Source organism: Pomacea canaliculata, linkage group LG3, assembly GCF_003073045.1.
Source record: "Pomacea canaliculata isolate SZHN2017 linkage group LG3, ASM307304v1, whole genome shotgun sequence".
In the NCBI taxonomy this organism is placed as follows: domain Eukaryota; kingdom Metazoa; phylum Mollusca; class Gastropoda; order Architaenioglossa; family Ampullariidae; genus Pomacea; species Pomacea canaliculata.
In genome coordinates this window covers 18,584,682-18,599,131 of record NC_037592.1, presented here as the reverse complement: position 1 = coordinate 18,599,131, position 14,450 = coordinate 18,584,682, and the positions used below count along the sequence as shown (strand labels likewise).

The 14,450-nt window shown below is 42.0% G+C and overlaps 1 protein-coding gene and 1 non-coding gene across 2 annotated transcripts; both read left to right on the top strand.

The window, feature by feature from the left end:
* The first annotated feature begins 255 nt into the window (after positions 1-255).
* Positions 256-328, top strand: Trnar-ucg. Its single transcript has one exon. It is a non-coding gene; the product is annotated as a tRNA-Arg (tRNA).
* Positions 329-2,273: 1,945 nt separating this feature from the next.
* Positions 2,274-12,517, top strand: LOC112559273 (cysteine and glycine-rich protein 2-like). Its single transcript, XM_025230382.1, has 6 exons — positions 2,274-2,466; positions 8,780-8,921; positions 9,219-9,393; positions 10,696-10,810; positions 11,131-11,224; positions 11,735-12,517. The coding sequence occupies exons 2-6, from the start codon at positions 8,807-8,809 to the stop codon at positions 11,806-11,808; spliced, it is 573 nt and encodes a 190-aa protein (XP_025086167.1). The 5' UTR covers positions 2,274-2,466; positions 8,780-8,806; the 3' UTR covers positions 11,809-12,517.
* The last annotated feature ends 1,933 nt before the right edge of the window (positions 12,518-14,450 follow it).

The window sequence follows — 14,450 nt, the reverse complement described above, 5'->3', positions numbered from 1 at the left end:
TAAATGTGAAATATTATCAATCAAAAATTGATATATAGGTAATCATGAATTTGCAAAAAAAAAAAAAAATCTTCAGAAAATAAAATGGTTGTAATAAGTCTACATCCATTTACTAAGGTTTTAATTTGAATAATTTTAAACATTTGTGAATTATAGGAAATTTGACAAAGAATTTATGCATTTGGACATACAGAAAACGAATCAAAAACAATATTTTGAATGTTATATACCTTTTTTGAAAGCAACGGAACAAGAGGCCCCGTGGCCTAATGGATAAGGCGTCTGACTTCGGATCAGAAGATTGCGAGTTCGAATCTCGTCGGGGTCGAAGTCACATTTTTTCTCACCGGGAATGTTCATGAAAAACGTATTTGAATCCCGCACCACCCTTACAAATTCAAGTGGCAGAAATATTATTTTCTTACCACACTGCCATATATAATTTGCAAGTATTCAAACTCAAATGCATAGATATTCCGAAGACTTGGAAAAATGTACCTGTGTGCTCGTGTAGGTGTATTGCAGCTGATTAACGACAGAGGACGTCATATGTACTATATATAGCTTGCCATGTAGAGAGTCTACATTAACTTTAGCCAGTGTAGCCAGCTTCTTCAGGTCTATATCTGGGGCTGTAATTTTTATCTGCGGTATTTATTGATCCTCTGTTATAAGTGCACGGCATATCTGTATAGATGAAACGTACGTAATATAGATGAAACACTAGTGCACTTTTTCCTCATATATATATCTCTTTTCACACTCTGGTTCAGTGTGCTTTACAAAAGCAACAAACATCACATTTTGTAGTGTGCACAGTACGTATATACAAGAATGCTGTTGTCCGCTAGATGAAACAAACTGATTGGAGATATAACAGTCCGCGACTCTCAAACTAACAATTAAAGGACGACAGAACAATAACACCTGACCAAACGCATCGCTTTTTATTTTTATTTATTTTTATCCTCATTTTTTTATTTATTTATTTATTTATTTTTTTTGGTCAGGGGTAAAAAAAAGTGTTTTGTACTTGCACGAACGATATCTTATCGCCAATTCGCTGACCTTTGAGAGTGAGAGAGAGCAGGCCTGACGAGAGTGGGGGACAGGGGGGTCTGGTGTACCCGGGCCCGCGGCTGTCAAGGGGCCCCGGCCTTGGTCAGTGGATTTTTTTTTCTTCTTCTCCTTTTCTTTTTCTTTTAAAGAAAGGTCTAAGGACAGAACACCCAAGCATTACACATGCAGAAGTTGAGTTTCAAGTCTGTAGAATTGTAAACATACATTATATACTGGGAAAATAATTTACGATTACAAGTACAAGGGGCCCGGAGAGGTCTGTCCCGGGGCCCGGGCTGGCTCTCGGCGGCCCTGAGAGAGAGAGAGCGCGATTAGAGAGTGTGAAACAGAGACAGAGCAATGTGCACAACAACGCCGTAGGAAAAAAGGGGTGGGGGGCAAGGAGCTCATCCTCCTCCTCAAAACTTATCCTGAGGGGACAAAAATGTGTACGTCGTTCATTGTCAGCATGGAGTGCCCCCCTCCCCCCTAAAAGCCTATCATCTACCTACGTACGTCACTGCACAATGTTTAATAGTGACTGCAAAAAGGTACAACAGGTACCACTGACAGTTGGACACCTGCATTCTGCATTTCACTCTTTGGAAAAGTGACTGACATGTTTATCACATCCTACTCCTTTTTGTCTAGTGGCATATGCGTTCTCTTTCAGAGTGGTCTTCAACATAAAACATCTTTGGCTGAAATATGTATACGACTCGATCTCGACCTCTCGGAGACCTCCCCTCTATGACCCAGCTTTCCGTTTTATCGTCCCACCACTCACAGAGCCACGCACACACGTACGCGGCTTACACACAACAAGTTAGCCCCTCATCCACGTGCACACCCTCTCCTTCCGCCCTGCATCCCGCAGGGGTACAGCCACTTTCGCCAGCCCCTTCCTCATCAAGTGTCGGCGCTCCCTCAGCTCCATCTAAGGGGAGACAGATCATCGCAATTTTCGTTTCCTCTCCTCTCACCACAGCAAATGTCACCCGTCGCATTTTAGTAAGAGGAAAGCTAAACTTCCATATATTGACTCTCTTTGACCCCTGTACATTTTTGTATCTATTTTCCTATCTCGTGTAGATGACAGGATGACCTAATGGTCCCACTCAGGAGATAAGCCAGGAGCAGTCGAGGTGCGAACGCGTTCCCAGCGAGATGCCACCTTCCGCTCCGCTAGGAATAGATGATGGGGTAGTTGGCCGTGTGCAGAGCTTGCCCAATATGTCCAAGACACCCCAGCAAATGAAGGGCTGAGTGCAAAAGCAACACAAAACTACAAAACTGCAGACAACTTGAGGATGGTGTGCAAAATTCTCGTGCTTCACCGACAGCGAAACTCAAACGTCTACCTGTCAGACGGCGCACACAGCTGAATCTGCAAAGACAACAGGACAGGTGAGAGTTTTTTTTTTTAAGTGTAAGTAGTTGCTATGCACAAAAGCATTTACAGTGTCGGAGAAGTCTAGCAGTACACTGATCCTCCCTATGCCTATAGTGTACTGAATAGCCGCACCCCCGGCCAAATAATTCCAAGTTAAACAGTACTAGCTGAAAAAAATAAATATCATCAAGAAAAATATATTTAATTGCAGTATGAATTTTAGCAGGGAAAGAAAGATTCACTGGTTAAACTGTAAAACGTTTAATATAAAAAGTTATTATGTTTTCCGAGGTATGGCGTAAATTGAGAAATCTCTGAGATTAACTACAGATAAAGGTGAAGAGTACAGTAAGAGATTAACATTGTGATATATGGGAGTGGCTTAGAAAACAATGTCCTAGCAGGCACAAGCATAAACACACCATATCCACACATGATAAATGCATCCCTTTGGCAACATTATCATAATTATTGCAAGTATGAAGAGCCAAGATTAATTATTAGGGTGTGATAGAACACTTTCAAAACTAACATCATTTCTGTTGATTGTTATTGTCACTATGTTTGTTAATCTGATTTTTGTAATATTATTCATCTGCCGATGTCGATGAATTGGGTAAACTATGTGAAGAAGCAAATATCTGTTCTCACTGTGTATGTTATAGAAGTCATACAAACTGATTCGAAGGCTTAAAAACAAGGTTTCAGTTTCTGTCACGAAAAGAGCATTGACACAGTAGCAGTAACAAATCGTTCTTGGCTTTTGACACATTATTATTGTGTAGCGGTGACATAGGAAATCACGTCCGGGTTCACACGCTGTGGGAATTCACGCCTCTGTATGTCACTGAGAAGGCGACCAACGGAATGTACATGTTCAACGTCACATCCTGTGATATACAGGAGCGACTCTGAGTCAGTCCCGCGTACTGCTGCTATTTCCATGTTTCTCTACCACAAGATGTAAACAATGCATGCCTTTGTTGTCAAATATGCCCCTTCCCATTCCTCTGTCTCTCTTTCAAATTCAAAGAAATGCATATACACACAAAAAACTATCTTAATCACAACTATACATAAACATGAGAAAAGATAAAACTAGAGGAAAGAGAGATAAAGAGCGAGAGAGAGAAACAGAAAGCTATTGACATAAGCACACGCAGTCGCGATTGTGAGCACAAGAAAACTTTTTGTTTCGTTTTCCCGTCCCTTTTCTTTTATTTTTTTATGCTTGTTTCGTATGAACTATTTTCTTTCAAAATTTCTGCTCAATAGTCCCAGAATAAAATATTTCTATTCGTATTTAGATGTATTTGACAATTAAGGCACTTGACCTGTTCACAGGCTTTAATCATTCACCTTTCATTTCAGAGAATACAACATAATCGTGTTAAAAAAACCGTGATGGTCGTGCTTAATGGCTGCTCAGGGCCTTCACCGGACAAATATGAACATTCATATATTTGAGCAAGATTGGCAAAGTCTTTATAAGCCGTCACGTAAGCAATTTGGATGTTACCGTCATGGAAATACTTTGCCAAATGCTAAACTTATTGAATCGCTTTTTCATATTTATTTATTCCGTTAAGAAGAACTTTCGCGTCCAGCTAAACAAGTTGTTGGACTGACAGAGCTGACAGTTCGCTGGACGAGGATCTTGTCTTCACTCTGACTGTCGTCGGTCCTTGGAATCGCAGATCGTACAATACAACGTTGGCTTATCGCTTTTCCCTTCATCCTTTTCCTCCGAATGTCATCAAGAGAGACAACATCTAGCATCCAAAGCATTCCGATGTGGCACACAGCTGGAGCTGCTGGAGTTGCGCAGAAACCCAGCAATGTGTGACTTCCGGTTCTAAGTGACGGGAAAACATGGCGCGAGAGGTTGACCGGTGTGACATTTGCACATACTTCTTCGGCGCCGTTGCCACCCTCTTTAAGCAAAGATTGAGCTGATGTGTAAGAAGAAGATCCTGGTAATTTCACCTCTTCAGTAAATATACTTACAAGACCTTCTTCGTGGTCGTGAGTCATTGGATCATGCTACCTGGTCTGCTGACCTTCACAGAGGTCGCATTTGTTGACGATCACAGCAACCATTGGAGACGAGAAAAATAAACCTACCCCATCCTAAAATTCACTTGCGTTTGCCTTAAAGTTGTGTGTAAAATTCGTAAACATTTCAACACTTCTTCGCTGTTCCATTGGCTGCAGGAAGAAAGTTTCCGAACGTTCTCTGATGGCTGTCGTAAATATCGGACAAAAATCTCCGGTATATGTTTTGCTTTCTGTGTGATTTTATTTTTCTTGTTGCTTATTTATTTAGTGTATCTACCTGTACCTCGGCTAGGGAGTGGTTCCCCAATTCATCATTTATTTTTAGACGGCGAGATAGTGTAGCAGTTGCGGTGGAGAGAGGTTGTAAGACAAAGGTGAACAAGTGAAAACTTCTCTACAAACCTCTGAAAGCTTTGCAAGAGTTTCTTGTTGTAATGCACAGTTTATTGTGACATCAACGAGTTTAAAACCTGACCACGCCCACCGCTACCTGAGCAGCTAAGTGCTGTTACTTCTCTCTTCCTTTCCCTCCATCCTCTCTCTGTCTCGGTTCTAGGTGGCTGGCTGGATGCCATAGCAGCTGTAAACAAGCTTGTAGAGATAGTCTGTTATCTCTAAGCATGCATCTGCTCGCAATATTAGACACAGTGGGCCTCAAGACCGTTCTCACAACAGAGAGGCAGCCAAGCTGACTCACAGTGCCTTAATCCTTTTAAACCCACAGGCGGAGAGAAGATGACTTAGTCTTCTTCCGGTGAACAGTTCCACTTGCCCATGTTATTAGAATCACCTTTACCTTTGTGGATTTCGCAACGTCTAGTGATGTAGATAGAGTCAACACAGGGTGTTTGATATCGCAGGAAGTTTGCATCCCTTTCCTCCAGTCTTCTCTAGTCTTCCTCATCCCAGAAGAATGCGGTATTTGCCTTCCCTGTACACCTGAAGCCCGAGCAGAAACAAGAACGCCCTGAAGCTGAATGTCAAGGAAACAGTTTTTACCAGAGCACGGCGGTATTTTTAAGACCGGTGGCTTCTATTTTTGTGCATGCACACCTGACGGACCCTTTGGGATGAAGGGGTGTTTCGGATTGCGGGTGGATCGTGGCAAAAGTCGCTCGTCTGCATCCCACTGGGTGGGCTATTTTTGGGTGCGGCGCTGAGTCGGAAGGAAGCATATTTTCAGATAACTTTAGGGCTTGTATTTCACAACAGACCAGGGGAAGATTTTGTTTAGATAGTCAAGACCTATGGGGTAGACACGCACTGGAGAAAGAATCCAGACAGTGCAGAAATATATTGCTTAAGTTTGTAAACACTCCTGACAACGATCCTGCCTTTAGCTGTTCCCTTGTAGTCAATAATCTCTTTCAAAAAAAAAAAAAAAACCCTACCAACGACGGCCATCTTACCTGTACATATTAAATCAGAGTTTCGCCATTTAAACATCTTACTTCATGGAAATCAAGAAGATGCTTTTCTTTAGTAAACAGGCTTTAAGCATGCGTATTTAAAAAAATTCAACAGCCATGTAAGTTCTTGAAAATCATCCAAGACTTGTCCTATTTGTTAGTTTCCTCTGAGTGGTTGCTGTCTGGACTGCCTGAGATAATATTTTCTTTAAGTCACATACCTCCCAAACCCACCCCTCTGTTGTGCTTCTCCGTTCCCAGAAGGATGCCCACCCATCTATTTACTCTCCTCAGGCTGTCGACGATTCTTGAAGTAACGACAGTCATGCACTTTGTTGGCTTTGCTATCTGCTTCCTCGGATGCTGAGATAGGGGTGTACACAACAACATAAATCTGAACATTGTGATTATTTGTCTGTGGTTCTCCTGTAATGTTTTGTTTATTTTTTTAATGCTTATATTTTTTTTCTCTGACGCTTTGCATATCGACTTTCTCTATGCTCTGTGTACACAATATATTTGCTCTCCATTGTTTTATTGCTTCAATGTGTATATATTTCACAGATTTTTCTTCCATACTTTAAGTGTGTAGATCTCATCTGAACTGGCCTTGAGTAGTGTCGTTGTATGAAATGTACCTGTAGGATGTTGCCTTCAGTGCTGCAGGGATGCCAAGGTGCGATGCGCGTTCCGCAACTGCCGAACCGGCATAAAAATGCATGAGGAGAGAATCCGTGAGGCTTTGGCAGCATTTTTGCGCTACCTTTGTCTGCTATGTGCCAAACTCTTGGCATGCTCGTCGAAATGTGCAAAATATAGTCGTGTGAACGTATGTACGTGTGTGTGCGCGCGTGCGCGGGAGCTCTCGCTCGTGTTTCTCAGGTTTACACCACCAACGTCATGGCGCGTGCAAAAGCGGTTCTTGCTCCGTCTGCTAATAAGTTATGAGCTAAATTAGTAGCTGACTTTCTCTACTTTTTTTCTCGTTAGATGGTAATGCGTCTGCCTCCCCCTCACACACACAAACTTCCCCTTGACGCATATGGTAATGTAGTCTGGAGTCTTGCTGAGTGAGCAAGTACCTGGCAGGGTTTTACCACCGACAGCGCATTTCAAGGTAACAAGCAGATGTACATGAAGAATTTTTTAAGCTCATTGTATTCAAACCAAAGCTGTCTCCTAGAGGAAATAAACAGAACACGCAAACACACACACGAACACACACGAACGAGCACGCGCACACACATAAAGGAAAAGAAACTGAAAGAGAAAGATAGGATCATCATCATTATCATCGAACAACTGATCTACTGAATCTGTAATGCAAGGCCAAATGATCACCTATTTTTATATATATATAGAGAGAGGGAAAGAACACTGAACTAATGAAAAAGAACATGTTTTGTTTTCTAAATAATTTCTATGTGTTCCCGCGTTCGGAGGTTTCGTGAAAAAAAAAACCCACGTATTTTTAAAATCGATGTTATAGAAATACGGCCAAGGAAATGAAGGTTTTGAATACAGAAAATAAAAACAGAACGGATGATCAAAGGCTTGAAGTGGAAGAGCGTTCCTCTCACACACAGTGAAGCTGTGTTGGTGCAAGATTGCTGCTCCTTGACAGACGGCCATGTTCCGCCTGTTGCCACTACTGAGGGTGCACCCTTGTTTTTCCCAGTAACTAGGTAAAGCTCAGTTCAAGGTAATGTTTCCTCAGATAAGGATAAATCTACTCCTCCCTTACTTATCGATATACACGCTTACAAACATCAGCATGCACAGGTCAACAATGTATACGTCAGCGGTGTACATAGACACGCTTTCTTGGTAAAGCTCTCAGCCAGTGGTAAAGCTCTCAGCCAGTGGTAAAGTTAAGACCATATATGAAGTAGGCGTATCTGTGCATAAATGTGACCTCCCTGTGTTTACCCTCTCTGTGCATGTGATGTTTGTATATCGAGAAGGTGTGTTCACTTGTTGTTTTGTTTGGAAATTACATCTTGTTTTGCTCAATAAGAAGAAAATCGCACCCCAGTAGTCCTTTAAACAGTTTTTAAACCGACTCCACTGGTTGTGTGCGTCTAAATTGCGAAATCCACCCATCATATGGCTTCATTTTACCTCCTTACACCATCTCCCTCCTGTTTTCTTTGCTCGCTTTTTGTCTTCTCATTCATCTCTCCTCTCTCTCTCTGACTCTCTTTCCCGTTCCTCCTTTCTTTTTAGTTTCCTCTTCTGCTTGCCTTCTTACATTTTCATTTTTTTCGCAAGCTCTGTGATGATATTCAAGTAAATAATGAAGAAAGCAGCACATCTAAATTTAGCCTGAAGAAGCCGCCCACGCGGATAGGTTAGCAGCTAGACTTGCTGAGCGGGGTGCGAGTGGTGCGGGTGGTGCGGGGAGACGTGACGCAGGTGTAAACACCATCCGTCATGCCGCTGTTCGCATCAGTCATGTGGTGCGAGCCGCTCCGCTCTGATGAACTCGGGCCCTAGTCTTCTTTTGCTGTGAGTCTCACGGTACCGTGGAACGCGCCGGATATTTTTAAGCCATGATTGGAAAAACACACTTTAATGTGTTGAATTCCAACTTTTTAACTATGACCTGAGTGTGTGGAAAGATATGCGCAAAAAAATAATTTAAAAATCTATACGTTTATGTGTTTGTTAAAAAAAAATTGCACAACCAGGGCAGTTTTTAATTTTTAATTTGTTAATTTTTAGTTTTAATATTTTAGCGAGAAGAAAAATATAAAAATGCGTTGTTCAACAGAGAATTGGAAGAAACACAAGACTCGTCTACAGAGTTGATCAAGTACGAGACCTGATAATGCTAAGCTGGTTAATTGTTTTTGTACAGATAACAGCGGCTTGAGATCCCGACAACATGCCATTCAAACCTCCAGAGCAAGCCAGGTGCCCCAAGTGCGGCAAGTCGGTCTACGCGGCCGAGGAGAAGGTTGCTGCCGGCCAAAAATGGCACAAGTTCTGCTTCAAGTGCGGTAAGTGCGTCTCCACACAAACACAAGTGAGGACGAAGTTGTGTACCTTACAGTGCATCACCTATACAGTCGTGTGCCTTTCACTGCAAAAAGTCTTTTCGTTCTTTCCTTGTATTTTTGTTGTTCTTTGATCTCATAAAAATGTGTTAAAATACATGAGAGTAGACCATAATGAGATTATACAAAAATACAGCTGCTAGTTCGCAACAGTTTTCTTTCCGAATTATCTTTCTTATCATGTTGGTATGTTATGTCTTGATAAACGTGTTGTTAAAACTGTGAGTTGGTTTCTTTCAGGTTTGTGCAACAAGCTTCTAGAGAGCACCAACGTGGCGGAGCACGAGGGCGAGCTGTTCTGCAAGGTGTGCCACGGCCGTAAGTACGGTCCCAAGGGCTACGGCTTCGGCGGCGGTGCCGGCGCTCTGGGGATGGACAAGGGAGAGCGATTCGGCAACGTGGAGTGCGAAATGGAGTGAGTGTCATGTCCCTAGTGTGACATGATGTTACTGGTGTGACAGTTTGACAGTTTAACAGTGTGACAGCGCACTTCTTGTAAACTGTAGTGCAGTGTCTTCAGAAGACGCTCAGCTCCCAACATTTTGGATCCCTTGACATCACGGGGTTGCACTAAAACTTTTAGGTATCAGAAATACGTAGAGATGGGGTTTAAAAGTCAGACTCAGACAGGTCTGAAGTTTATCACAGTCAAACACATGCAGTGCTCATGCTTTAACAGTCAGACACACGCAGGGTCTATTTTGTTTTCACTCAGGAGTAAACAAGACCGATGATGTTCTGTCGGATGCCTGCAGAGCCGATGTTTATCACAACAGACATGCAGGACATAATCTCGGTTAGAGTCGGACGTAGACAGAGCCAATGTCCTTTAGAGTCAGAAGCCTGTAGGGAGGATGTTTATTGTTCAGACTAAGACAGTATCGACATATATCAGAACAAGACATAGTGTATCAGTCAGACAATAGACAGAGCCCATGTTTATCAGTGTTCTTCAGGGTCAGATGCTTGCAGCGCGGATATTGATGTGTTAGACAAATATATGGTTATGTTTATCAGACAGATAAAGACAGATATAGGCAGACTCAATGTGAAACATATGTGGAACCAGAGTTAGACATAGCTCATGGTTATCAGTCAGACTGGATCATACTTTAAAAGAGTCAGGCGCTTGCAGGATTAATTGTTATCGATAGTTTGTGTGGGTTTTTTTTTTACATGAGTTTTTTAAATGTTAGATAATGTGTGTGGTTTCTTGATATGATTTTGTAATCTTAGACAATCTGTCTTGTTTCTTCACGTGGACTTTTGTAATGTAAGGTTTCTTTACATCGATTTCAGTTAATTTTCCTTGAGGAAGGTGCGTTACTCTAGATTACGAAAGTTGGGGCCACAGGTGACAACAAAATCATAACGAGTACTCGGACATCCTATAATAAATATTGTCACTCTTGCACCTTGGCCTCTAATGAATCCGCTGAGCCATGATGAAAGGGGACTCGAACTGTGCTGCGGAACTTACACATACAGAGCATTTAATGGGTATACATGAATAAAAGGAAACAACAGGAGCGCGAAGGGGTTTTTCTATTTATAAACAAAATATAATGTTTTTGGTCTCGTTGTCTACAGTAACATAGCGAATGAAATCGCACACTGGTTGCTAGCCAAAAAGTAGGCTGAGACCCTTCATTGTTTTTTCTGTCTGTAACCTTCTGGAGATTCTCCCTGTGTCATTGTGTGATGCCGTGTCTTGCAGCACCAAGCCCAGGGAGCAGGTGGTTGGTGCGGGCGCCAGCAGCAGCACGGGCCCCAAGTGTCCTCGCTGCGGCAAGACTGTGTACGACGCCGAGCGCGCCATCGGCAGCACTGTGGTACGTCCTCGCTCTCCCCCTCACACCTCACACTTCTCGTGGATCAAATACTTTAATAACAGGTGGTCGGGTTTGACTTCGCCTACACACCGTTCCCTATAGAGTGTCTGACTAGCAGGTCGAGTTGGTGACGCGACTTTCCGCACTTTGCTGCAAAACCTTCTCAAGAACACGCTGTAGGCGTCATGTAAACCCATTCTTATCATGTTGATATAATATTTTGATGTAAGCATGTGCTAAAGCTGGTGACATTACTGTCCTATTGCCATAGTCTTCTGTAAGCTGTGACAGTTACATGTCTCCTCTTTGTTTCCTTGCAGCCATGGCACAAGAGCTGCTTCAACTGCAAAAACTGCCACAAGTCCCTGGACTCCACCACCATGGCCGCACACGAGAATGAGGTGTACTGCAAAAGTGAGTTCTTAATATTCTTAATATGCTCAGTATTTGAGGTCACTCGAGGGCAGGATGTGAGGTTACTGGGGCATAAGGATACAGGGTAACATCAGTGTAGGACATGACATCACGAGCGAAGGATGTAAAGAAGTCTTAGAATCTCCTCATCCTCAGACCTCAGAATATAACATGCCAATGCTATGCCAAGATTTTATGTTTCTGTATTTAAGGCTTGTTTTATTTATTCGATAACAAACCTGAAGACAAGGAAGGGAAGATATGTGAAATTTTCGATAAAGAAATACTAAGAGAACAATTTAAGGTGCTAGAACAAGAAGAAAGCCCACAATCAGACAATTGCAAAGACAGTCAATGAAACCATCATTACTGTTGACAAACATTATTACATTAGTACCGTGACTAAATTGATAGCAAATTAAAGACTGATAGTTTATGGCATTTGTTTCGTGTTTCAATGGTATACTTAGTTAAAAATAATGTCTCGGGGTTAAAATGTTGATTTTACAGCTTGCTATGGCAAAAACTTCGGACCAAAAGGATTCGGTTTCGGCCAGGGGGCTGGGACCCTGAGCATGGGCTGAGCCAAGTCATGTCATCAGATGTCGTCAGATGTCAGACATGGTCTGTTGACTGTGGCAGTGTCTTGCGTCCACAATATGCTAATGCACCTCCTCTCGCTTCGTATCTGCGCCACAGTGTCGTACGATCATGTGTACAGTAAATAAGTCTGTTTACGAGGCCATCGCCACGTGTGAGTATTTCGTAGCTGGTATATCAACACTCGCTTCAAGTTATCATGGTATGGAAAAATAATGAAAATAAAAAGTAATTTGTTCTGTGTGTACATTTTCGTCTATAAAATTCTCAACCATAAGCTATGAGGGGGAGATAAATACTTGTACCGTGTATTTCGAGTATACTGCACGCTTACACAAGGGAGACTTTCATTCTTTCTTTTCTACATATTGTGACAAAAATATCCTCGCCATCATATTGTTTGATTAACAATGATAGTTTCCAGTCATAATCTTTCATTAGACTTTGACTTTCCTTCCATTGATGCCATCCGTGTTTGTAGTCATCCATGTAGAGAACTTACATTCTGAGGCCATAATTGTTTCCAAATCCCAGGCAATTCACATGCATGCAACCTTTTGTTATCTTCCATTTTTTCACTGTTGAAAACCTTCCTATGTTAGATGCTGCAGATGCCTATAACATCCCGGTTATCTTAACGTATTTCCACGGTTTGTGTAAACCCCCAATAAATATTTACCTGCCATCTGGCAACATATCGTTTTGTCTTGATGAATATATGAAGTAAGCGAGGGAGGGGTGACAGAAGAAGTGATTGAATGAGAGACTGAAAGAAAATGAGAGGGAGAGAAGTACGAATGAGGTCGTACGGAATTTGCATGCGTTGTCTTTAAGTACACATGAAAATCATATCAGCTGCGACATCGACTGGGTCCAGTCAATTCAATAACCTGTGGAGGTGAGAGCAGAAAATTTCCCATCAGCCAGCACGCACAGGAAGCGAACCTCACACACGAAGGACAGCTCTCCAGGCAAACGACTTGGTATGATGGGAGGGATGCTGGCTTTATCGTGATGCCCCAGGCTACGACTGTCTGGTTCTCCGCTAACCTTTGACACTTAGCATTTAGCACAGAAAAGTGCGAAAAATCGATTTGTAAGCACTTTTCAAGAGGCCATTAAAGTGATAATCCCTGCGTTTACTGGAAGATGCTGCACGCGGTAGGAAGCAATTTATTTTGCGTTCACCCCTAGGCTTGGAGATGTGCTGCCGACCGGCCCGAGACTAACGGTCCCTACTGCTTTATGAGGGAGTGGCTTCCTCTGGAAGGTCCTCTTACAGGATCTTCAAACCAATGCTCTATGAGTCTGGAATCAGTGAAGATGCGGGAATAAGCTATATTTAACCCCTAGCCACCTTCATGAGATTCACGATTGTCATCCCTCCCATAAGGGACAACAGTAACAAGTACAACACTCACAGTCATTCTCCTTCAACATTTCACATACCTTGTCTGCAGTCAGTCACCCATAAACCTGAAAGATGATTACTTGAGTGAGCACAGCGATTTCACAAAGGTAATGGAAGAGAAAAGTTGCAGGAAATAGCAAATATCACTGAATAATGGAACTCACGTAGATAGGTTTGAATCATGATCTTCATAATCGCTAAAAATAGGAACAAGAACCTGTCGAGCCTGGGAAAGATCCCATCTCTCATGGTGACCTCCTCCCTTTGTTCATGCTTTAATATGAACATTGAAGATGGACGATAATACGTAATTGCTGATTTTGATCATTAGAGTAGTTTTAATTAAAGTGCAAATTTACAAGAAAATATTTTTTTTCCTACTCAAGTTCTCGGTTTTTTTGCACTATTTATTAATAACAGTAATAGCTAAAGGATTCTTTTTCTCACTTCGGACATTACATATGATTGTGGAACGACACAAGTTTTCTTGTTGTTGTCATTATTATTATTACTAATTTCTGTCTCCTCTCTCTCACTTACTCCCACTCTCTCCTACCTAGAGGAAGAACTGTGTTTTGCTGGCAGGCGGGTTTGATGAAAAATGTGCTCACATTTACTTATAAACTACAGAAACGAACTGAATCTTTTTGAATAAGTGTTCACGTAGAGTTTATCGTTTTGACACAGAGCCTACATTGTTGCGTGTTGTACTTTAGAGATAATTTCTACTTTTTTGGAGGTGTTATAAACTTTGATCTGAACTAAAGGTGTGGTAACCTGGCTGAGATAAAAGTGTTCATTAGTGTTCCTTATCACGACAAAGATGTGCAACAATATCGATCTTCCATTGTTTTTTGCGTTGGCACACTTTACCTTAATAAGACTTCATAACACAAACAATATGCTCACACTTCAGACCCCATTACAAATGCTACTAGCGCACCCATGACTGCGTGAAACCAAACCTGTTTGGTAAATAAAGATGTTTATTCATCTGTAGTTCTTCAATCTTAGCAGGCAATGCTCAACAAACAGAGCAGTACATTGTTGTAGGTCTATGACTATGGTATGTCCAAGTCGCCTCTCTGTAGTACCCGAGAAAACTAAGGCATCGGTGCGTCAGCAGAGAGTATGGATAACATATCCATAACCATGGATAACCAATCCACGCTCCTGGCGCCGCCACAGGAAATAGTTCAAAGTTCATCAAGCGTG